General features: G+C 36.4%; 1 protein-coding gene across 1 annotated transcript; it reads right to left on the bottom strand.

Annotated features, from left to right (window-relative positions):
- Positions 1-168: 168 nt before the first annotated feature.
- Positions 169-27,221, bottom strand: LOC127621354 (procollagen-lysine,2-oxoglutarate 5-dioxygenase 1-like). The gene is made up of 19 exons (XM_052094916.1): positions 27,055-27,221; positions 26,328-26,419; positions 25,117-25,250; positions 24,869-25,032; positions 24,243-24,355; positions 24,001-24,064; positions 20,233-20,330; positions 20,042-20,143; positions 19,684-19,815; positions 14,519-14,640; positions 14,189-14,293; positions 13,489-13,614; positions 11,852-11,993; positions 11,521-11,634; positions 11,295-11,360; positions 6,622-6,726; positions 6,393-6,539; positions 5,439-5,564; positions 169-944 (listed from the first exon to the last, which is right to left on the bottom strand). The coding sequence occupies exons 1-19, from the start codon at positions 27,140-27,142 to the stop codon at positions 789-791; spliced, it is 2,196 nt and encodes a 731-aa protein (XP_051950876.1). The 5' UTR covers positions 27,143-27,221; the 3' UTR covers positions 169-788.

Here is a 27,221-nt window from a genome sequence, read left to right as displayed (position 1 = left end):
TTGTACTATATCTTCAATGCACACTCTCAAAATTCATACATTTTGCCTGTTCAGTTTATTTATATTAATAAATCAATTAAACTGGAAAGATGAAGATAAGCAAAAGAAAGCTGACTATAATAAAACTTAACCGGCTGCTAGTTATAAAACCACCAGAATTACATTTTGTGTCTCGATATCAGTGTGTGGCCAATAACAATTATGCATTTGAGCAATTTGTAATTTTTTCTCCTTTTTATTGTTTTTTCTTCCAAAATTCATGATAGCTGATTCATAAACAAGGCAAGAAAAATAAATCTCCAAACCTAACAAGCAGAATTAAGCTGTAAGGAAACAAATCATTAATCAGACTGTTTACAAACAGTAGCACCGAATGCTTGAGGGGCATCATTAATTAAAAAACAAAGCCATATGTTTGTGAATGTCAAAGCCAATGACAGAACAGATCTCCATTGGTGTGGTTATCGGTATGCATTACTGAAATGTAAATCTCCTCTATGGAATAATCCTTTCAAAACAAGACAATAAATTAAACAGAGTAAAAATGTCCTTGCATAGAAGTCACAAATTGCATAGTGATCTGTCAAAACTGCTTTCAATATTCATCGTTAATGTCTACATCAAGAATGCCCTTTTTGTAATAAAAATGTTAAAACGATATTTACACTGATGCATTCACAATTGTAAGGCACTGTTTCAACATGTTCAAGCACAAACTCCCATTGATTATCTTTTCTAGCCCATCTTGTGGAAAAGCAGATTCAAGTTTCCAATAGAAAGATCTTAACTCAAGGGTCCACAAATGAGACGACGATGTATCTAACCCCTTCTACAGTGGGCAGGCCCTCATGGTAGTGAGTGAGGCGTCCCGGGTGCATGAGTGCCCAGCCCTTCCTGGGAGCTTTAATGGAGCAATTGTACCTCAAGAACCGACAGCCACCACCCTGAACAGAGGAGTGAATGTAATAAATAGTAATAGTAATTTATCATTCAAATACTCTGTACTCTATCAAACTACTTAAAAATAGCAGACAAAAATATGAAGCATTTTACAACTTGTGTAGATGAACAGTGCAGCACAACCCCATAAAGTCTAAAGACCCGCCGGAAGGGGAGGGGGGCGCTATATTGCGAAAAAAGTTTACGCTTACAACGTTGAAGTATCCATATAAGTCAGGCATAAGAGGAATCATTTGAAAGCTTAGAATCTGAACTCTTTAGAGATTACCATAACTTCTGCATTTATGTTACTTAAAATAATAAAACAAGGCCTATATTTGCATTGAAAATCATGGGGTAGAAATATTTATATAAAAAGTCCTTCACATAACACCTAAATGTTTTTTTTTTTTGCTCTAATACCACAGTTTGAAATATTTTCAAAAGAATAACAAAATGAAATGTGATTTCTGTAAGTCATCAAATACAAATGTCTCCAATAACTGCTGCTATAAACTTCAAATAGGCAAACATTTTATATACTTGTCTGTGAGCTCACTTTGCTGAATAATCCAATATTATATCTTAGATGTCCAGAATAAAATATGCCACTTAGAAGGAAAAGCACGCGACAAAATTAATAATCCGAATTGTTTTTAATTTAATTTTTTTACATGTTTTGATAATAAAATGTTGTATTATGTATATATATATATATCAATCATCGCAAAGGGGATAATCTCAGCTTTCTAATGACTCATAGATTGAGCTTCTAGTCCACTCAGAGGCTAATATTATCAATTAATTAAGGGTGGAGCTTGAACTGAAAATTAGACTGAATGTCTATGGACGAGCACATCTGGAATAACTTGAGACTTTTCAAAGTGCGGTAGAGTAAACAGAACCTGAATTAGATGTTTACAAATTTAGAACAACATAATTTTTTTTTTTTTTTATCTGTTTATCATAAGATTATAAACACATACAATATTATTTATAAATGATTGGAAGTATTTGTATTATTTGGGGAGTTTGTCAAAAATGTGTGAATGGTGAGATTTTAAATTTGAGTGTGAAAAATTGCAGCCCAGAAATTAACCAGAGTTAAAGGTTAAGCGGACATTATGCACAGATTAATACACTGCTAAAATCATTTTCTCAACCAGTATTTTTCTATTGTTTTCCAGTAAAATATCTAAACATACTTAAAGGGATAGTTCACATTTCAGTTTAATGTTCTGAAAATGAAAGTTAAGATTTAAAGTAAAAAAGCAAAAGTGATTGCGTCACTTCCAAAAACATTTCGTCAAACAATGTCGTATGGATTACTTTTATGCTGCGTTTATGTGATTTTTGGAGCTTCACAGTTCTGGTCACCATTCACTTGCATTGTATGGACCTACAGAGCTGAAAAATTCTTCTGAAAATCTTTGTTTGTGTTCAGCAGCAGAAAGAAAGTCATACACATCTGGGATGGCATCAGGGTGAGTGAATGATGAGAAGATTTTCATTTTTGGGTGAACTATCCCTTTAAAGTTAAATTAATTAAGGAGCAGAAAATCATGATTGCAACAGGGAACATCCTTGGAATATCTGGACATTTTAGTATGTTTCCACTTCTCAAGCTTTCAGGGGAGTTGTGGGTCAAGACATGTTGCTGTATTATAGTGTGAACATGGGACTCACGTTTTCCAGCAATAGTTTGCATGTTTGTTGAGATAGACCAATATATAGGCCAGGCCAATTCATTGGCCGATGTTTGGCCATTACGCATCAATCGATAACCGTTTTCGTTTGGCAGATTAACAGAAGTGTTCATTTCCGTTGTATCAGTTCTAAAATATAACAATAGGTTTTTTAATGAATGGTCCAAATGTTTCTATTTTTATTTATTTTTTTAAGTTTATGCAAACGTAAGTAAATATTGCAATTTATGCTAATTTGATTAAATACTGCATAAAATAAATGTTTGTTTCACTTTAAAACTAATGTTTAAACACAGTAGTACTGTATGTATATACAGTTGAAGTCAGAAGTTTACATACACCTTAGCAAAATACATTTACACTCAGTTTTTCACAATTCCTGACAAGTAATCGTAGAAAAAATGTGTTAGGTCAGTTAGGATCACTACTTTATTTTAAGAATGTGAAATGTCAAAATAATGATTTATTTCAGCTTTTATTTATTTCATCACATTTCCAGTGGGTCAGAAGTTTACATCAAATTTGGTAGTATTGGTAGCATTCCCTTTAAATTTTTTTACTTGGGTCAAATGTTTTGTGTAGCCTTCTACAAGCTTCTCACAACAAGTTGCTTCAAATTTGAAGGTATGCTTGGGGTCATTGTCCATTTAGAAGACCCATTTGTGGCTAAGATTTAACTTCATGGTGTCTTGAGATATCTTCAACATATCCACATGTCTTCCTCATGATTCCATCTACTTTGTGAAGTGCACCTCTTGCAGCAAAGCACCCCCATAACATGATGCTGCCACCCCAGGCTTCACGGTTGGGATGGTGTTGGAGCAGTGGCTTCTTCCTTGCTGAACAGCCTTTCAGGTTATGTTGATATAGGACTCGTTTTACTGTGGATATAGATACTTGTCTACCTGGTCCTCCAGCATCTTCACAAGGTCCTTTACTGTTGTTCTGGGATTGATTTGCACTTTTCGCACCAAACTACGTTAATCTTTAGGAGACAGAATGCGTCTCCTTCCTGACCGGTATGATGGGTGTGTGGTCCCATGGTGTTTATACTTACGTACTATTGTTTGTACAGTTGAACGTGGTACCTTCAGGTGTTTGGAAATTGCTCCCAAGGATGAAACAGACTTGTGGAGGTCCACTATTGTTTTTCTAATGTATCGGCTGATTTCTTTTGATTTTCCCATGTCAAGAAAAGAGGCACTGAGTTTGAAGGTAGGCCTTAAAATACATCCAGAAGTACACCTCCAATTCAGTACACCTCCTTTCAGAAGCTAACTGGCTAAAAATTCATTTTTCAGGAATTTTCCAAGCTGCTTTAAGGCACAGTTAACTAAACTTCTAACCCACTGGAATTGTGATATAGTCAATTAAAAGTGCAGCAATCTGTCAGTAAACAGTTGTTGGAAAAATAGATTTCCTAAACGACTTGCCAAAACTATAGTTTGCTAATATTACATTTTTGATTGGTTAAAAAATGTGTTTTAATGACTTCAACCTAAGTGTATGTAAACTTATGACTTTAACTGTATGTATTTGTATGTATATCAGCCATCCTGCTCTCTAGATATAGGTATCAGCCAATGAAAAACCCATAACGGTCGACCAAGAGCATGTAAAATTAAATTTTGTCATGCAAGTTAAATTCTGTTCTGAAGTCTGTTATCGATTTACTAGTTTCTATGAGCCAGATCCTGGGTGCTATAAAAGGAATGTTCCAGGTCCAATACAAGTTAGGCTAAATCGACAGCATTTGTGTCATAATGCAGATTACAACAGAAAAATTATTTCAACTCATCCCTTGTTTATTTAAAAAATTAAGCTAAAATTACGGTTACAGTAAGGCACTTACAATGGAAGTGAATGGAGCCAGTCCATAACAATTAAAATATACAGCATTTCAAAAGAATAGCAACAAGATGCAAGCATAATATTAACATGATCTTAATGTGATAACATCAGGGATTTACCTGCGTTAAGGTGTTTACCAGATTCCAAGGTTTACCAGTGTTATTTCGTCATGACAACAAAGATATAATATTAAATATTGTATACATCTTCACACGGATATGTATAGTAATAGGTTTTTTCACACTAAAATCATGTGAACACATACTGCATATTACTTACGTCTTGTGGCTATAGAAGAAACAGTGAGTATTTAAATGTTTATGGATTGGCTTATTCACTTCCATTTTAACTGCCTCACCATAACCCAGATTTAGCTTGTTTCAAAATAAGTGAGGGACGAGTCGAAATAATTTTACATTATGAACCAAATGCTGTCAATTGAGCTTAGTTGTATTGAACCTAAAACATTTTTTAGGCCAATTGATTCTGCATAATAACAATGCTTTGCATTAAACTTAAAACAAATTTAAAAACAGAGTCATGTTTGAAGCCATTCTAAAATAGCCAATATATACACACACCTTTGATTGCACATCAGTTGAATTCCACTGTATAGAAATTCACCTACACATTAGATGTATCACATATTAACTATTAGCTAATAGCTAATTAACTATTTTAACTATTTTAAATATATTACCTTGCAGAATTTTTTTTATTGTAATCACTGCTGTTTCATATATATATATATATATATATATATATATATATATATATATATATATATACACATGTATATATATAAATCCTTATTGAGAGTGTTTTATAAGAGCATTAAGCCAGTCGAGGCTATGAGTTAAATTGATTTTGCCATGTAAAAATCCACTTCCTTTTGTGTCTAACAACAACCCAGTCAAGTGTTATATACATGTTTTTACTCACCTGATAGTCAGTCCCCACTTCATTGAGTGCTATATTGATAGTGAAAGTGGAGGCATCGTGATGAGGTCTTAATGAAGGCTGTTCATCAGGTTTATACCGGACTACAAACGCCAGATCAAACTGAGCCTGAAGGACACAAACACACAGACAGTTGCACTGATGTCAAGGACATTCTTGCGTAATGAGACAGCACTCCCCCAAAGTTGTTGGGGTTTTGTGCCATTATGCGAGAATGTCGCGTAATGAGTTGAAATTATCAAGATGCCGCCCTGGGTGGCTGCCCATGTCACCCATGCCTAAATCCACCACTGTATCTAACATTCCCACTGCCTTCATTATACTTTAATGGTGCGTTCACATACAATGCGAAGCGAGCGTTTCACACGGCGCGATTACATACAAGTCAATGCAAAGATGCGAATGGCGCTAATCCAACACGCAAAATCGCTTCATTCGCATATTGACGTAGTAGCCGAAGAAATCTGGAACAATTTATGAAAAATTGTTGTAGCGGCATGTGGGCACCCGGAATTGTATGACACAACATCATACATGTACAAAGACCGGATGAAAAAAGACATTGCTTGGAGGAAAGTGAGCGAGGAAGTTGGACAACCTGGTAAGTTCTGAAAATATGCGCGTATACTTGATTCCAGCTATTGATTGTACTTTACTATGAACCAAGTCGTAGAACCCCCTCCTCCTGTCCTTTTCCGGAAGAGAAGGGGAATACTCGTGGGTTCGCATTACTCACGCGAACGTGCGTTTAAACACACATTTATAATCCAGCGGACAAACTCGCGCGAGCAATGCAAGGCGAAAATTTTCTTTGCGTTGTATGTGAACCCGGGGGGGTTTTTCTGCAAAGCGACACTTTTTAAAGCTATGTTAATAGTGAAAAAAGATGTACCATATGACCAGACTTTCAAAGTCAAAAAACAAAGCAAGACTCACTCGTGTGTAGTACCCAGGATACATTGTCTCTGTGACAGGCGCTATATACTCCAACAGGAACTTTTGCCATTCTTTATCATAGTCCACCTGTTTCATGTGGATATCAATTGTGGGGACATTTTCATATCCACCCTGAATCCTATTATCCTAAACGCACAAAAAAAAGGTTCACTCAAAAGAAATACTAAAGACAGAAACATATCTTAAAACAGAGAAAAACAGTACATACCACATTATCACCTCCCGACCACTGGCCAAAATGTTCCATTTCTTCAACGAGATGATTGCATCCCAAGTGATTGAAAACGGGGAACCAGTACACGTCAGGGCACGGCTACATAGAGAGGTCAAAATAAACAAAGCTTCAAGTATCATGACTTTACAAGAGACATAAAATCATTAATGGTGTTCGCCAACACTATTGCTAATGCTCAGGGTTCCGCAAAATCCTACATTTAAGAATTGGCTCCTTTCCAGTTCATGCGTTAAATTTTAACTATGAACTACAAAACTAGCCACACCCCACAGGATGTTGAAGTGGAATTTTAATTGGAATGAAAGGAAGAAGAATTTACTGACTTTTAATTCAAAAGAAATTCAACACAGGTAATGGCATTCTTGCAAATTAAGTTTTCTTCCACCCCAATACATCAAATAAATGTTCATTTATTAAACCAAATAAAATGTATATAAATTAAATACAAATTCGGACCCACTTTAAATAAGGTGTCTTTATTTACTACAGTATGTACTTACGCATTTGACACAATGTACTTATTTTGTACACGCAGTATGTGTTTGCATGCATTTAATTACATCTATAGTGACACCGTTAACCTTAACTCCTAATCCTAAACCTAATCCAACCCTTCCCCCTACCCCTAAACATGGATGATGTAAAGAAGCCATTTGACCAAACAAAGACTACTGTCAGAGTCCCTGCTGCTGGTCTTAAAGAGACAGTACCATTTTACCACTAAGTAAATACTTGTAAACAGCACAAATTAGGCATGTAAACAACAAACATGAAACAATATAGTATATGTAATATATGGCAAGCAATTTCAATACACCATATTTATTGATGTAATACATGGACTACATTTAAAAATTTAAAATCTAAAATGACACCAAAATTATGAAAAAGTAATGATAAAATACAATTTGAAAATTTGATATATCTGTAATTTAACAAGTGTGAAGGTACCCTGTATAATGAATAACATCATTAGCTGAAACATAATTTAATTCATACTGAATGCAAGCAAATGGACATTATAACTGAACTATAACCAAATTAATTGAAATTAAATGCGGAATTGAACCATAATATCGTGATGTATTGTGATATATAGAATTGTGAAGTGTATCGCAATCACTGATCTATATATATAACTGGATAGCTCATGACGTCACAACAGTGAAGCTACTGCGCCGCCATCTTGGTATTCCCTAACATTCTGTACGCCTATGTGTCTCAATGGGAAATCGTCTGTTTTGGTGAGTAATTTGTACCCATCCAGTCACATTAAAACACATTTCTTATGTCTGCATACACTGTATCACAATGCAATCTTCCTAAATATGTAATTCATTATTTATTTTGACTTTAATTTCCCCCCCCTGCTTATTCTAAATGTGAGCGTGTTATGTTACTCTTTATTGCAGCAGCATTACGTTCAGCGGCGCACGTGCGCACGTGTTTCAATAGATACAAGTTTAAGAAACTGAGGTAAGATATCAGTAGACATTTTCAAACATTTTTTGCAGGCTTTAAAGTTTTTATTCTGAATACATAATTATGTTTTGTAGCTTTTGTTTACGTTGAACGTGCATTGTGGTTATTTTCTTAGGATAAATGAATATTAGCTATGCAGCTAACGTTAACTTAGTGAGTTATACTGTTATTCTTTGTGGTTATTTTCCTAAGTCAGCTTTTTTGGTCAAGTTGAATATCTAATTTCAGATCAACACCGGTTACATATGATAAATATAATGTGGGCTTTCATTAATTCTCTGTGTGATTTGTACTTTTTGCAGTGCAGGCCTGAATACGGTCCAGCTCACGGGCATCATTTATAAAGTGATCAATTGGAATAGACGAGGAGCAGGGCAGGACTGGTAATCTGGACTACCGGACATTTTTCCGGTGGACCGACAAACTTTGGGGCCGATCAGGGTGGACTGGCCATCGGGAGAACCGAGCGGGTCGCTGTGTCGGCCGCGATAATCTAAAACGAGCCGCCGCGTTAGCGAACACTACCCCCAACAACTTTTTGACAGTTATGTCAAATCCGGGCCGATTTCTCTTTCCAGTCCAGCCCTGAAAAGGTGCACATGGATATTGTTGAAGTTAAACAAGGTAAATTTGCCGTTTGGATTTCAATAAACATCCCACTGAATGCTAGATAAAACTGGAATTGGTTTGCAACAGGAGGAAAAGCTGTATGAGGAGTCAGCCTGGCTTCACTGAAGAGCTGTTTTAACAGAGTAAAAAATATTATACTGTCTGTTTTTATTTGCAATGAAGATACTTTTGCAACATGCAGTATAAGTCTCATAAAATTACTGTGTTTCAGATAGTTATAACATTTAATATTAATAGAAAAGTTGACCCAAATATGTAAATTCTGTCATCATACACTCAACCTCATGTCCTTCCAAATCCATGTGACTCTTTTGCAGAACCCCCAAAAATGCATTTTGTATTCCATATAATGAAAGTAAATGGTGAGCAAAATAGCTTGTTTTGGTCACCAACGGCTTTCATTATATGGACAAAATTTATTTTTTAAATGTCATCTTTTGTGTTCCACAGAAAAAGTCATACAGGTTTGGAAGGACATGAGGTTGAGTAAATAGCTGTGCGTAAGGTCTTAAGTTGGGGTATAAAGTTCAAGGCTTCGTAACTACTAGTTAGTTTGCAACTAAGTTGGTGCTTAATTTGGTTGCTCCACCTGTTGTTTAAGTCAATTTTTTTATGTACTTGGAAGCTTTTGTTATTGAACAAATAAATATGTATGATTTCCTTGAGTGTGCATATGTCAATAAACCTATTTCTGATTATGATTTAAAATATCAGGGGATTGTTGAAATAATTAAATGCTCACAAGCTGGTATGTACATGTTCCAGAAATGAATGCAAATGGATAATTCCATTAAGTAAAGGTAAATTAATGTGTGTGTGTGTGTGTGTGTATATATATATATATATATATATATATATACACACACACACTACTATATGAACTTGTGTGTGTATACTATTCTACATTTTTATATTTGGTTCTGGATTTATTCTAAGAGGTACTGTCTAGTTACAATATCAACACAAAGCTAGTCGTTTTTATTAACTTTAAAATTTGTTGATGTGCATGCACCCCCCCTAAATTAGTTCACATTTACTATATAATCTAGTCAAAAATGGTTAATAATGTTGTAAATTATGCAGTTGTATAATTTGTCAACATTATGAACAATGAGCATCAACAGATTTAAACTATGAAGGCAGAGAAACATTGCATCCTGTAACAATCTGCAGATGGATAACTTTGCTTTAAAAAGGGGTATTAATACACTTTAGTGTTGTATTTTTACTGTTGATTATTAAAGATTATGATCGTTATAGACACTCTACATGGGGATAACGACTAATGTGTGCTTAATATGTACATAGTCATAAATTACAACCTGTGGGCACTTTAGCCGCATCCTTAAGTGAGTGTTGTTTCGCGGTTAAACGCTGCACATGCCGCGATGCCCTCTGTCGGTAGGGAATAGTAAGATGGCCGCCAGAGCACTTCCGGTAGCTTCACCTACTGCTGGCAGTTTAGAATTCTATGAGCTATCCAGTTATATATATAGATCAGTGATCGCAATACATATTGTATTGTGAGGTGGCTGGCGATGCCCAGCCCTAGAGTTAACTACCTCCACTAAATATTGTGATATTTATTGTGGTAAAAGTTTTTTGTGGTGTTTGATATAACTTTATATTACAGATATTGTGAAATTATTAATTCATGTTCTATAATAGAGGTCGACCGATATATCGGTTTTGCCAATTAATCGTCACCGATAACCATTTCTGGAACTATCGTTTATCTGCAAAAATTCATACCGTTAATTTCCCCCCGTTGTGTCTGGTGCTGGAGCGGCTAGGAAGGGCGCGATGTCATTATACAGTATGAGAGCGGCTTCTAGAGGCTAAATAAAAACTATCACTGATGCCTCCTGGTGGTTGTTTCACTCTGAAGTGATCGTTGTCTTGATTTTAGGATAATAAAGAGCGTTTACCTCATGCTTTCATAGGATGAGAAACCCTAAGGCATATAAAAAGTGTACAATATAAAATACAGCATGTAAAATGCTGTGTACGTACTGTTCATTGTTTGTTGATGTTAATTTAGGCGAGTCCCTATGCCACCATGAGGACTAGAGGAAAATTGGACATGGGAGAAAAAGGGGAGAAAATCCAGAAAAAAAAGCTCCCAGTAAACAAAAACACAAATGACGAGGCAAACATGAATAACCAACTATAATGATTTAATGGTCCTTTTAAGCTATTCCTCCACTGACACGCATTATTACGTGTCGGCGTTGTGGGGCTCATGGACGCGCGCACAACATCACAACATCTGCTGAAAAAAAATCCCAAGGGAAACACTGAACTGCATAGCAACACACTTAAAAACACCTTAGCAACTGCATAGCAATGCCCTGACAGCCATCCACAACACCTTATCATTGTGCCGGCGAGTTTTACACAGAAAAGCACACTCACATTTTCTCTTTAGTCTTCTCTTTAAAAGGACAACCATCTTAAATGCAACCATACAAACATTAATCTTTAGAAAATGTTGCTATTATCATCTCAGTTTTGTCTCTTGGTTGAATACTCACTGTTTCTACAAGATGGTCTCTCAAAATCTTTGAATAATTCTCATGAATGTATCTCTCCTCCCAGTCCTGGTCCAGGGAATAGTTAAGTACAATAAGACAAACAAAGGGTAAATTAGCAGTAGAGCACAAAATAAAATATAGCCTGTCTATAGAATGTCTCGTCTTTCATATAATATTTGAAATCTTTGAAATGTGTCTCTGAAATAACTACTGTTTTCAATCTTACCACAGGGTTTTCAAAAATCTGCCAGAGATCGTTGTGCAAGTGGTTTGTTTGGTAGTTTTCTGTAGATAAAACTCGTCCGAATGTGTGCATATTTGTTACAAACATGAAGACTCCCTAGGAATGAATTAAAGAAGGAAATGTATATGTATAAGATATCAGCCAGCAAGCAACTTAACTTGAGCTATACATACACAACATTGGGTGATTCTGAAAGCAAAGTAAATGGTTGTTTGTGACATTTTGAAAGATGTTTTCACGTGCATCATCCACCTTTTAATTGTTGTTTAAGTCATGTTATTTTTTGGTTAATATGTATTAAAGTGTCTTTGACCTTGTTTCGGACGTTGGCGCAGAAGGCCATATCTGGATCAAGCGTTGCAGACTCAAACAGGTCAGGAGCTTTGAGGTCAGTCCTCAGTGCATCTGCTTTCACCAGGAATATGTGAGACACATACGGTACATTCCACAAACCCCTACAGAAGAACCAGAGAATTATCACATTTTCCATACACAGTGTGAAATATTTCAGCACGTTTCTTTTAACAACATGGTAGCTTGTTACTCTGCAACATACTTTCATTACACTTATGTTATATTGTTAGGGCACTATTTCACATATAATGTATAGTGGAAAGAAAACGTATGTGAACCCTTTAGAATAACCTGCATTTAAATTTGTCTAAAAATCTGGTTTGATCATCTATATTACAATAATGAATCAACACAATCTCTTTTAAGTAATAACACAGAAATTATTGTATTGTTCTTGTGCATACTGAATACATCATTCAAACATTCACAGTGTGGGTTGGAAAAAGATTGTGAATCCCTAGGCTAATGACATAAACAAAAGCTAATTAGAGTCAGGAGTTGGCATGTTACTGCTTCTTTGAGTTATAAAAATGGTAAATAAATGGTCTGCACTTATATAGCACCTTTTTAACCTTAACGGTATTCAAAGCGCTTTACACTGTGACTCATTCACCCATTCACACACACATTCATACACCAATGGTGGCAGAGCTGCCATGCAAGGTGCTAGCCTGCAAAAAATGCATTGCAAAAAAAGAGATCTCAGAAGACGTACAATGAAGTATTCTTGTTTTGCATTAAGATGGAAAGGATTACAAAATTATCTCAGAGAGCTTAGATATTCATCTGTCCAAAGTTAGACAAATTGTCTATAAATGGAGATGGAGTACTGTGGCTAATTTCCCTAAAAGTGGCCATGCAAGGCGCTAGCCTGCCATTGGGAGCAACTTGGGGTTCAGTGTCTTGCCCAAGGACACTCTGGCATGTGGAGTCGTGTGGGCCGGGAATCAAACCGCCAACCCTGCGATTGGCAGCCGACCCGCTCAGGTGGTAGAGCGGCTGCCAATCGCAGGGTTGGCGGTTCGATTCCCGGCCCACATGACTCCACATGCCAGAGTGTTGGAGTGGCCCAGTCAGAGCCCAGACATTAACCCAATAGAGATGCTGTGGAATAACCTCAAGAGGGCCGTTCACACCAGACATCCTAAGATTATGGCTGAGCTGAAGCAGTTCTGTAAGGAAGAATGGTCCAAAATTCCTTCTGAACACTGTGCAGGTCTAATTCGCAGCTAGCGGAAACACTTGGTTGAGGGCATTGCTGCCAAAAGAGGATCGACCAGTTTTTAAATCAAAATAAGTGTTGACTTACTTTTTCCACAGCACTTTGAAAGTTTAATTGAATGTGTTCAATAAATACATGAAAGATTATAATTGTTTGTGTGTTATTAGCTTAAGCACATTGTGTTTGTCTATACTTGTGATTTTGATGAAGATTAGATCATTTTTTATGAATTAATGCATAAAACCTGCTAATTCCAAAAAGTTGCATACTTTTTCTTGACACTACATACTGGACCCTCTAATAACAATAGCTCTATGGTTTCATGATAATGGTGAGGTTAGTTCAAATGAAATGAACTAAATATAATAACTTACACCCGATGTCCTTTAACTATGTCCACGTAATCTTCTGACCTGGCGTAGTACTCGTCTGCACTAAGTGCACCCCAGAAGTTTGTCCACAGTCGCCCTGGTTTGGTCATCATTGGGGCAATGAAAGGCCTGTGGGATTGATCAAATAGAATAATCACAGAGAATTGACCTATTGTTTTTTTCCTGGTGTAAAAGACCCTATGAAATCAAAATTCAACTTTGTACTAGTGTACTAAAAGTGTACTACTACAAGTTTTAGCAGATAAATGTATTTGAAATGGACAGTATATCTCTTCTGGTAAAACAGATAAAAGATATTGATGACATCATCCTGCACTCAGGGGCGTAAACTAATTTTCACCCAATAAAATGCCCTTTAGAATGAGAATGTCCCTCCCCCAATACCACTTGCACTGAAACATGTTAACCGAAAAATGTGCTTCATGTAGTAACATATAAATGAACCGGTTTAAGTCAAGTCAAAAATATGACTTACCATGTTTAAATCAACCTGACTACATTAGGTTACATCAACAAAACATTTCAAGGGGTCTTTAAGATACCTAAAAATGCTTCTCCTGTGATGTATCTTAAGGCCAGTGATTGTTATTTCATTAAAGGACAGAGGACATGAATTCAACACAGATAACCACTGTGACCCCTCATGTCCATACTAGATTTTAAGTCTTTCTTATTTACTTACTTATTGAGCTCAATTAGGATTTTAAGTGTGTCTTCATTCTTTAAAACCACATCCACATCAATGCTGAAGAAGTATTCACAGTCAATGTCATCTCGACACATATCGCTGAAACAAAAATAAAAAAACAAATATTACTGAAATATACAAATCTAATTGGAGTTCTCTGGAATTTTCCATTTTTTTTTTTTTACTGTATTCACAGGTTTCCATGGTGTTCAGATGTACTATATGAATACAAAAGTGTCTATACTGCAGATACATATGCACATTGCTCAGAATTTAATCTGTGTCTATATATACTGAGTTGTAGTATGTAAAGAGGACACTTACAAGCCTATATTACGTGAGGTCACTGCATCTACACCATCCTCTGGTCCAATCAGTTTAACAGCCTGGTACTCAGACGCATGAGACTCTAGAAATTTGCGAATTTGTTTATCGTGGTGTGACTCCTACAAAAGAAATTAAATGGGAAGCAATGTCCCACATTATATTTTGATGAATGTATATATATATGGGTATATTACAGACAATTTACATACTTTACATACTTTATTTTGAAGAGATCCAAAGACTTCAAAAAAATTTACATAAAATTTTGTCATATTCTGTGATGATTTACTCCAAACCCAAAAGATTTTCTTAATTCCGTGGAACACGACATGATAGGTTTTGAAAAATATTCACACTGCTCTCTTCCAAACAATGAAAGTGGATGGTGACCAGAGACTGTCAAGCTTTAATAATAAAAACACAAACATAAAATAGTCCATATGATCTCATGCACTATATTCCAAGTCTTCTGAAGCCAATAGCTTTGTGTGAGGAAAAAAATTAAATTTAAGCTGGCTCACAGAAAATATTTCCTCGGAAATCTTTCTAATGCTTCAAAGAGCATACAAAGGAAGAAAGTCATATGGGTTTCCAAAGACATGATGGTGAGTAATTTACGACAGAATTTTCATTTTTGTGAAAACTATCCCTTTCAAAACATTGCCATTATCCGGGTTGGGAAGGTTACTTTTAGTATTCCTCTACAGTTTAAAGAATGCATGCTGTAAAATGTAATTTGTAACAAATCACTCAAGGTCAGTAATCTAAATACTTTGTTTGGATTACTTCTTCGGCACTGGCAGATTTTTAAAATTGTTTTGATTATAAACAACTACATAAAGTATGAAAATGCACTTATTTTAAATATAAGTTTTCTGGGGAAAAAAAGCCTAAATATCTGATGTAGTTTTGCTACTCAAGTAAATCTGTCTTGTTTTAAGGATTTTTACATCTGCAGTACATCATTTGCCCATATATCAAAGGTCTTACTAGAGAAAAAAATAATGCTCTAATGTGAATTTTCTTCATAGAGTTCATTATAAAATATAAAAATGCATGTAAAGACAGGAACATTTTTTTTTTTGCTAAGCTGAAGAAACACCATGTAGCTCCTCTATTAGGCTCCCAAGGGAAAGTTCCTCAATTATGACATATCTACCTTTTCACTCATAACAATGTGAATTCACTCATATGTGGGGGGGTGAGTTGGCCAGACCGGTGGCACCCTGACCTGAATCGGGTGGCAGAGGAGTGTGACGAGGGGGTGGCCGAGATAAGGCACGTTCAGCGCTGAATCAGCTGATCAGCGGGAGAGCAAGATAAAGGGGAGCCGGAGGTGCCAGTTCGAGAGAGAGAGAGAGAGAAAGATGCACGGGGCAGCGTTGCATGTGTATCAGTGTTTGTTTATGTTTGTTTAATGTGGACTTTCTTATTAAATTTTATGTTTTATGTTCAGCCAGTTCCTGCCTCCACCTTGCCCATCATTTATCTATTACAGTGGTGCCGAATCCCAGAAGGGAGGAGGGATGCGCTGTCGCAGAGTCCTGGCCGCTGCCATCCGCCAGGGGAGCATGGGAAAAGTGGGGGTCGCTACCGGGTGACAATGCGTCTGGGAGCCAGCAAGCAAGTTCTCTCTCTCTCCTCTCTCACTGTTTGTCTCTGCTCGCCCTTTCCCACAGGTTCACAGGAGGCGGGATGGACCACTGTCTGACAGAACAGACAGAAGGGCAGCGTCTCCCCTCCAGAGATGGTGCCCCATCTTGAATCGGGCGGGGAGGAATCTGACAAGGAGGAGGGCTTGGCCGGGCCATGAGGCTGCACGGCCGGCCCTGACTCAGCTAATCAGCCGGAGAGCGAGATAAAGGGGAGCCGAAGATGCCAGTTAGAGAGAGAGAGAGATGCACACAGCCACCCTACAGGTGTGTTTGTCTTATGTTTTATGTTCTATGTTGTTTTAAGTTTATTTACACCATTAAATTTTATGTTGACTGTTCAGCTGATTCCTGCCTCCACTTGCCCATCCTTATACTGTTAAACTAACATTAAAATCCATTAAATTCTTTGTTTGATAAAACTTCTATGTTAGCTTCTTTTTGCAGACATGGTGCATGGTCCACTCTGTTAGTGTCCACCCTGTTAAGTCAGTCAACTGAGTGGACAGTTAGAGTCTACATAGTAACAGTGACAGTAATATATCTTTTAAAGTTGAAGAATTAATTAATCTGACATTACTAGCGAAAAGTTTAGCAAATTCATTAAACCTGCAATCTGTGAGCAAAATGACAGTAATGAATGTTATGGTATTTAAAAAATGATACTAAATTACAAATACTAAAATAAAAATGATCTTTTTGAGGACCTGTGTCCTCAATACAAATAATATAAACAAACTGATCTGGTTTACTTTGATTTCATCTAGTGGTCGACCAATATGGGTTTTTTAATGGCCGATGCCAATATCAAGAGGGCAGGGTGGCCTATAGGGCCATACATTGCCGATATATCACACAATTTAATATAGTAAATACTCAATTTCACACAAAACTAAAAAAATAATACTGTATTTTAAATGGTAGATAGCAGTTTCTTCATCTTTCTGATTAGTGATCAATTGTGGTAATTTATTTGTGCATGAAGAAATTGTTAATATATTAGGAAGAAGGAAATAACAGTACACACTGTAGTCCAGCAAACATGAATGGGATGTCCACATTAGCAATCGCATTTACTCAAACAAATATAGAATCAAACCAATTGTAAATACAGTGCATAGTGAATAAGACATTTACTTATAGCACACGTGAAACACTTTTACATTGTGCTGCATCTGAAAATGTAGGCAGGTGATTTGACACATTACCGCCTAATCAGTTAATGGCTGAACTGACATTGGTTTTGAATGAATGGAACTAGCGGATCCAGTATAAGCCTCAATCTCCTGACAATTTAAACAGCCTGTAACACCTGCTTGGATTGCCACAGAGTGAACATCATTAAATCTGTTTAAATGCGATATCTGCATATTTACAAATGGTATATAATACAAATTGTATTGATATTAGCCTTTTATCAATAGAAAAGTTACAGGGAACTGTTGAGGAGAGACTGTTAGAATATGTGCTTCAGAGGAAGATTTATGAGCGCTGGATGCTGGATCTGCTGAAGGTGTGTGAGGTTGGTTAATTAAATCTGTTTAATCAAGATATGTGCATATTTGCAGACCGTATATGATATTATTTTTATTGAGATTGTCCTTTTTATCATTAGATGAGACAGTTAGAAGTTACAGGGAACTGTTGAGGAGAGAGGGAGAATGAAACAGGCGAGCACTTTAACATTATGAGCTAAAACGCATCTGCCATTTGGTCGCTCTGATATGCAGGCCGTTTAAATGAGACTGTGTTGCACACCGGACTATTTCTGTAGTAACATGATAATAATTACTTACATTTATAGCACTTTGCTAGGCACTCAAAGCACTTTACATAGCATAGGGATGATGATGCAACAGCAGCCATATTGCGCCAGAACACCCATCACACACCAGCTATTGGTGGGGAGGAGAGTGATGTAGCCAATTCAGGGGTGGGAGATTAATACAAGGCCATGATAGATAGGGGCCAATGGGGGGGAATTTGGCCAGAACACCAGGGTTACACCCCCTACTCTTTATGACCACAGAGAGTCAGGACCTCAGTTTAACATCAAATCCAAAGGACAGTGCCTTTTTACAGTATAGTGTCTCCATCCCTATACTGGGGCATTAGAACCCACACAGACCCTAGGGTGAGCACCCCCTGCTGGCCTCCCTAATACCACTTCCAGCAGCAATCTTGATTTTCCCCAGGAGGTCTCCCATCCAGGTACTGGCCAGGCTCAACCCTGCTTAGCTTTAGTGGGCAACCAGGCAAGAGCTGCAGGGTGATATGGCTGCCAATGATGGCACATAACAACAAAACAAACCGTGACTGGTCGTTTACATGTCTCAGACACTTCACCTGCTAGCAGGTGATTTTTGGCATAATAATTAAATAAAAAAAAGTCAGAATATCAACTGAATTATGGGCCCAGGCGATATATCGATCGACCACTACTTTCCTGTGCCTTTTGCTGAATAACAATGAATGACCCAGCTTATAAAAAAAAATAATTATGGCCCACTTTATTGAACAGAACCTGACCTGTTTTCTGATTTCGCCATTGTTGTTTAGGAAAAACAAAAAAACAGTAGCAGAGATGATGGTATAGCTGTAGTTTCTCTCCAAAGTTTGGTGCATACAGTTGTCGATGGCGCTTCGGAAAACTTCTTACCAGCTGATCTAGGCGAATTTGTGCACACATTCCTTTAAGTGTTATTAAAGAGAATGTTAGAGAATGAGAATTTATAAAAAATAATGCAACAATTATAAAATATTACAATTTTATAAGGAAAAATTAGGTTGTTTTGCACAGCAACCACTACGAATGTACTCGTTGTAAAATATAGTAATTACAGTATGTACATATACAGGAAATACCAAATCCCATGGTTAAAAACAGCAGTAAGCATTCTATATTTGGTGAAAATGAGAGATTGTTACATGTGGTGACATCAATCCAGTCTGATCTGTATTCGTATGTATGACTTGTTTGTCCCTGACTACTTAAGATATTAAATATTGAATCAATTCAGAAAATAACGCACACCAAGTACTTTGCACCAACCAAATCAAGAACTTTTATAGCCACAAAACGCATTAACTAAATGACCTTTTAGCCCTAGCCAACATTATCGCAACACAACGTGGATTTTAGTTTAATGGTTTGTTACCCATTCATGCCATTAAAACTGCTATGGTTACTTTCTTCTGTAAAAACCAAAGCAAAAATGATCAAATATAATCTTGTTTTGCATTGGCTTTAAAATATTTGCAGTATAAGAAGCGGATGTTTATTGACTGATATGTAATACAGCTAAAATAAGTTCCAAAGCATCACTTTATATGTGGATATCTAATACAGTGCTCAAAAGCATACATATGTGCAGATATACATACGCAGAGATGATTTACACTTAATATAAACAGTTAATATCATGTATGGATCACAGGTGCAGCATGTTTTAAGAGGATAATTGAAACATCTACATAGAAGAGGTATAAATCTGTAACATAACATCTTACCTGGTTATAGATAAATAATCTGAGACGGTTTTTAGGGTATTTGAGATTGAATAAGCGCTCAAAGAACACAGTGACAAACGGAGTGGGCTGCTGGATGAAGACCCCGATGACCACTACAGGATATTCACTCTCCTGCAAACAAACAGCAAGTCTAAATAAACACTCTGCAATTTCTAACTGAGAAAATTCAATCATCTAATGCTTAAATGAATTTAAATATATATGCTTTACTGTTGCAGTAACTATGACTGTGTCTGAGATTACGAAGCTAAAGTCATTTAAGGATTAGAATAAAAGCAATAAACACAACAATATCTTTCTTAAATGTCTCCAGGGTTCGCTACTGAAAATTGCTCACCTGGAGTCCAGAAAGCAGTCGCAAGTCCTTATTACAAATTGTGCATCCCGTCTCAAATGTCCACAGGTTTGGGATGTAGTTCCCCAGGTAGTTTATCTGAAGCTGAAAGACACAGCATGTAATAAAATGATGAAATCTTGATTTTGCTTATTCGTTACAGTTATTTGAATCATGATGGTAAATCGCGTTACTTTGGTGGGTCCGTTGCCGTGGATTACAACAGGAAGTGTGTCAAAAAGTACATTTCTGGCTCGCACACGTTTATCTTCAAACTTCAGCACAACCTCATCTGTTCATAAAAATAAACAAAGATGAATAATATGATCTTTCTGTAGCCACACAATTGTTAGTATAATTCAATTATAAAAATAAAAAAAATTCAATTGTAGAGCTCTCGAATCTGAATTTTTACTAGTAAAATTTCAATTATAGAGCTCTGTAAAAATGCAATTATGACGAGTAATGCTGAAAACATTAAAAGATAATTTGGTCATTCATAATAGCGTCACATGCGGCTCGTGGTGCGCTTATGATGATTCGCTGCTTCCTGGAGTGTTCCGTCAAAATAAAAGCCAAACTTATGAAATTATGACTGAAAATTGATTTCTGTTTATAACACGGGTCTCTGGAATACTCGATTCTGATTGGTCAATGTGGTCATAGTGACCACTTGGACATTGGTCATAGTGGTTTGATATTAAATATAATATATATTATATATTGAATAATAACTACACATCTGGGGATCAAGACATATCAGTTAATAAAATAACTTCAACTTAAATCAGTGTTTTTAATGTCTATTTCTTTATTTATTTGGCATACAGTCTTGTAATAAGCTGTATAATTAGCATTCAGCTGTTCAGCGACTTCTCACAATATAAAATAAAACATTTGTGAAAATCGAGAATTTATGTCCATTTATTTATTTATTTATGTAATAAGCAGGATAATGTACAGTCAGATTATTATTATTAATAATAATAACAATAATACTATTTTACAAATTACAACTATATTTAAATGAACCGAGTAATGTGATATTCTACTACAACTAAAGTGAACACAAAAGATATCCACTTAAGATCCAGGTCCACATACAACATGGGACGTGGCGATAGTAGAGTAGTTAACAACAATGGTTTTCTTAATGGTCAACATATTTGTATGCAATTCTTCTGTCTACTGTCTTGTGGCAGGGTGGAGGGCGGGGCCGGGTCATGATTCTATACACAAGGCCGACTGCGGAGGATGGAAAGGAGGAGGAGAGAATGAGCTTGACGACATAAATAATATTTTAATGATTAACTTAAACAAAAGACAAACACACACATGACGGACATGTCCGTAAACTATCTCTCTCTCCCGCACCATCCTCCGCAGTCGGCCTTTATCCCTCTCGGAGGCTTGATTAGCCTGATAAGGTACCGGGTGTGTAGAATCACGACCCAGCGCCGCCCTCTGCCCTGCCACATGTCTATTTTATACTTAAACGTGCAGTTATAGAAAAAGTGGTTTCAGTGCATCCCTAATAATAACATTCAGAATTTGTTCAATTATTCCAAACAAAGTCTAAAAAAAAAGTAATTATGTTCGGCTTTGTTTTTCGGCCCAGTGTGTCCGAAATTTTCATTATCGGTTTCGGTCAAGTTTTTTTTCTTTTCGGTGCATCACTAATCTAATGTGCCTAAATCCCCATCAACACCGACAGTGGCATATCAACACCATGCCATTAATTTTCAATGAGAGCATTCAGAGTGAGTTTGATTCATATATTGACATGACATTCATTGTGATTAATGATATGATGCTTTAAGCACTGCTGCAGATTATATAAAATGCTCTCCCTTGGAGATTGTTCATTTTTAGAGGCAAGAGAACTGATTTCTGGTCAAATTAGAATTAAATCTTAGTTTAATCTGCAGTATCGTCTGTCATCAGCATTTCAAAAGCTGCTATGGCCAGTTGTGCAGTCCAACAATCATGTTAGAGTGGCCTCAGCAGTAGAAACCCCCACTAGTGACACAGATCACAAAGTCTAGTGGCACCAAACATCAATGCCGCCGCCGGTGTGAACATATCTGCCTTACTCTACCGGGTCTTTTTTAACCCAAACGGAACAGTCATTCGAAATTCTCACAAAATGATTAACAAAGTAATTAGGGTCAATTTTGGTTTCATACTGACTTTAAAGGTCTAGTTAAACGGCTTAAAACATCCACTGGTCTGAGAAAATGTTTTCTTAAGACACGATTTCCTCCACAAATGTTTAGATGTATCTCTCTTGGTTACGTGTAATGATACCTCTGATCTACAAGAACAGAACTTTAACTTCAAACAGTGAACTTTTCAGATGATGAGGATCTGGAAATGAATTATCCTTGATTTAACATGAAAGAGGGCTTTATAACATTAAAACACACACTTTTTTGTGCATCTTTTTAAGTTTGAAATAGACATTTTTCAAACCGAATCCTACAATCAAGTGTTTTGAAAATAATGTTTATATACAAAAAAATCTTAATGGTCCTAAATGTAGACTTCATATTCTGTGTAAAAATATAATTTCATATTATAATTTTTATTTCATATTTTGTTAAATAAAAATAATTTGGTAAAAAATAGTTGGTAACTACATTGCCATGACAACGCAATGCCGGTAAAAGCAGGCCTTGCATGGCAGCTCTGCCATCATTTGTGTATGAGTTTGAGTGTGTGTGTGTGTGTGTGTGTGTGTGTGTGTGTGTGTGTGTGTGTGTGTGTGTGTGTGTGCGTGTATTTATCACTTTGTGGGTACCAAATGTCCCCATAAGGATAGTAAAACCCAAAATTATTGACCTTGTGGCGACATTTTGTCGGTCCCCATGAGGAAAACAGCTTATAAATCATACTAAATTATGTTTTTTGAAAATGTAAAAATGCAGAAAGTTTTCTGTGAGGGTTAGGTTTAGGGGTAGGGTTAGGTTTAGGGGATAGAATATAAAGTTTGTACAGTATAAAAACCATTATGTCTATGGAAAGTTCCCATAAAACATGGAAACACAACACGCGCGTGTGTGTGTGTGTGTGTGTGTGTGTGTGTGTGTGTGTGTGTGTGTGTGTGTGTGTGTTTGTGTGTGTGTGTGTGTGAAAATGGGACATAGTGTAAAGCGCTTTGGTAACTGCTAAGGTTAAAAAAGCCGCTATATAAGTGCAGATCATTTACCATATGCCACCAATGCTATCGATTGAGCTTAACTTGTATTGAACCTGGAATATTCTTTTGATTTACTCTAAAGTGTTCGTAGGGTAGCAACAAACATTTTGTCTTAGAGATAATCTATTTCTATCTGCCCATGGAAGACTTTTGAGAAAATAACACTCAAAAGTGTCTGTAGTTTATAGGAACAATTAAACTCTTGTATAATTTTAGGTGACCAATCTTACAAATGACAACATAACTACACATTTAATGTGCATTAATGGCCCTTTCCCAGACAGAATGTTCCGTGTTTTCTTTTAACCAAACTATAGCTACAGTGTTGTAAACCTGGACTGTAACTCCCTGCGGGATGTGTACGTGTGCGCAGGCACATCTTACAGTTAGCTCCAGAAGTGTCATTACAGGCAACTGGGAAACTCACTCTCCACCCACAGTCTGGCTGTGAGTCAAAACTACAGCTGCTTGCCGAGCAGAAAACAGCTTTTAACCCAAAGAGGATCTCATATGAAACCAATCAGCATTTTGAGACCTTCAGCTGAGTATTTAGTAATTCCTTATTAAACAGACAGGTTACAAAAAAGCAAATTTCCCAGCAGGTATCAGGGCAAGAACTGCACTGACGCTGCAGTTTGGAAGCCATCAAACAGAAAGTTTTCCTAAGAGAGCTGATGCTTGTAGAATTTGGCCTATTTAAAGGAGCCATTCTCCAATTAAACCGTACAAAACCTTCTGTAAGTGCACCACATGATCCACTTACCAAAAGCTCCATGAAGATTCTGGAACAATCTGCACTTGTTGTCCAGAGTTATATTTATAGATTTCTAAAGAGGAAATGACAGGGAAGAAAATGTCAAAATACAGCGTAAACACATTTAATATGTGCAATTTTCTGAAAACTGTGAACTTCTGAAAGCATGGCAAAATGTCATAGAACAGATCTATAAACTTTTATGAAACGGCATTATATGTATTGGAAAAAAACTCTGCGCAAACACTCACTCTTTTCTCTGGGGTGATATATATCTTGGTGTAAAACAGTTGGTCACTGTCACTGTCCTTTCCTGACCAGTCAGAAAGCATTTCTTTAAGGTTGGGTGCATAGCCAATGAAACCTAGAAATAAAACAGCCAATGTTACAATTAAATCAGCCTACAGGACTTGGATGGGAACATGCAATTGTTACCACAAGGATATAATTCTATTTGATCTAAAAATCTCATTCTCATTGATGTAATGCCAAATGATTTGTAAGTATACATCATGATAGTATTTGTTGAATTTATTTGACTTTGTGCTGATTTTGTGATTGTGTCCAGAGAGGATGATTTGTATTACCATATTGCAGAAATGAGACAGTTGTTGCATTAAAACAATGAAAATATTCGAGGCAAGCGTACTTAATTGTCAAGAAAATAATGTTGCAGTCGTAATCTTTTGATTTGACATTTATGTGAAATATAACCCAGACATTGATTGGTGAGATTCACCCATACATAATGATGTGTCCCATAAACATTTCAATTTTGAACTCAAAACCACACAGGATGTTTGTGTAAGAACAGGCACTAGCAGAACTAGCAGTATAGCTAAAACTCAATAATACCAGAACAGAGACAAATACATGCCTCCTGCTCCAAGAAATCTCTTCCCTTCCCTGACGTGCGGATGTTTGTCTTCCAGGTGACGGTCTGGCCAGATCAGGGTCTCTGCAGAGAACACAACTTTGTGTTTGACCTGCTGAAACTTCTTCAGCAGCTCTTTTGGACCAGAAGAAAAGATCACGTCATAGCTGTGGAAAGACCAAGTCAATGATCAAGACTCCTACCGATTCAAGGAATGTTCCATTTACAGATATAAAGGAGGAGATAACTACCAATCCACAAATAGAATGACTTTGTTCTCCTCCTGAATCTCCTCCAGAGCAGACTTCAGCAAGCGTACTTTCTGTCCTCCTCCTGGAGGTGACATATAATCTCCACCCTGCCATGTTTCTCCCTTCCCGAGAACCTAAAAACAGCAAAAGAATGTGAGGCATCAGTTTGTAGATTATAGACATTTAACAGTGTAATAGAGTGAATCTCACAAAAACTGTTAAGAAATACCTTGATTGTATCTTATTTAACCCCAAAATTTAAAGAAAAAAACAAGAATTTTCACTTTACATAAAGAAAATGAAGCCATTTTCACCATTTAGGTTCAATAAGAATTGTCAGTCACCTAATGTAAGCTAAAAAAATAAATATATTATTTAAATTACAGAATGCAGAATTTGAGGAATAATGTGCTTAAACAATGTCACAATGCTAAAAAAAAATAATAATGGTCCTAATATATGTGCATGTATATACAGTATATATATTTCCATGATCAAGTTGTTCAACCAAATATGTAAATGATTAAGTATGCCCTATATATATATATATATAAATAATTTTTATTCTAAAGTACTCTAAAGTGCTTATAGGGCATACTTAATCAAAAAACGTCTGGCTACAGATATATAAATAAGTGAATGGTGGCCAGAACTTTGAAACTTAAAAAAATAAATAAAGGCAGCATTAAAGTAATCCACACAACTCCAGTTGTTAAATCCGTGTCTTGTGATGCATCGATATAAGTGAGGGTGAGAAACAGATCAATAATTTAGTATTTTTTACTATAAAGTTTCCTCGCTGCCCAGTAGGTGGCAATATGCACAAAGAATGCAAATTGCCAAAAACAAAAGAAGAAGAATATGAAAGCGGAGATTTATAGTAAAAAAGGACTTAAATATTACCCACACATTTCATATCGATTCAGAGGATATAGATTAAACCATGGCATCATATGGTATGGATTACTTTTATGCTGTCTTTATTTACTTTTCGGACCTTCAAAGTTCTTGTCACCATTCACTTGCATTGTATGGACCTAAAGAGCTGAGATATTCTTCTAATCTTTGTTTGTGTTCAGCAGAAGAAAGGAAATCATACACAATGATGAGTGTTTTTGTTGGTGGGTGAACTATCCCTTTAACATTCTCCTCTATTAACACCCTCAATAAAAATATTTTTAAAATAGGAAGATGTTGAGAAAGTGTTGGACCTTGATGGTGTAATTGAAGTGTTGTACAGATCTCAAGAAACGCCTGAAGCCATCAGTCTCATGTGTGGCTACAGTCAGCACTAGAAGGTCTCCTGAGAGAGAGAAAAACTCAAGTCAGTGTAAAAGTATTTGCAGCCAACATCTCCACAGCTCGATTCCTCTGCCTACGTGCAGGAAGAACACTGTCTAATGGGTATCCCACGTCCCTTTTCTTCTCCATCACACGGGAATTCCGTGCACAGCTGGAATATTAAAATGCTCCAAAACAGCATGAAAGCTAATTTTGCAAATGTTAAATGTCTTTTTAAGGGGGGTTCTATAAAATTATATTTACATCAGACTTGTCTTGTTATGCAATCTAAACGCATTCCTCCTGGTCACATTTAGCGAGAAAACTCAAGTATGTAAAAAAAAATATTTTTGTTGTACGGTATAATGACGCCTTTTCGCTGCTTAACAGTAAAAGCAAGACCTTGATTAAAAATGTTGCAGTGTGTTTTAGTAGTTATTCCTCATTATAAACTCTGCACTGAATTTAAGCGGATCTGTAATGATGTCTACATGAACGGTACAGTCACCGGCATGTCCGGCTAACTTTACCGAATGCATATGTGATTTGTGTAACGAAGCATTTACATTATTCATTGTAAAACAGCAATAGTGTGTTACAATATCACGTACAGAAGTGGTTATCTAAGATAATAATAAGTTGAAATCACTGGCTTACCCTCGGGTATCGGTCCCGGTTTATAACAGTTAATATGGGATAATAATGTAAACAAACACAAAAGAAAAATCAGAGTTGGTCGTCTCATACTTGGATCCGTTAATCTTCAGCACTCTGCAATAATGGCGACTGGTGAAATAGGGTCTTTCCTCGAGAGAAAGTTAGTT

The sequence above is a fragment of the Xyrauchen texanus genome, chromosome 27 (genome assembly GCF_025860055.1).
Source record: "Xyrauchen texanus isolate HMW12.3.18 chromosome 27, RBS_HiC_50CHRs, whole genome shotgun sequence".
Classification (NCBI taxonomy): domain Eukaryota; kingdom Metazoa; phylum Chordata; class Actinopteri; order Cypriniformes; family Catostomidae; genus Xyrauchen; species Xyrauchen texanus.
Note: the sequence above shows the minus strand (reverse complement) of the source record. Positions and strands in the feature narration are given on the sequence as shown.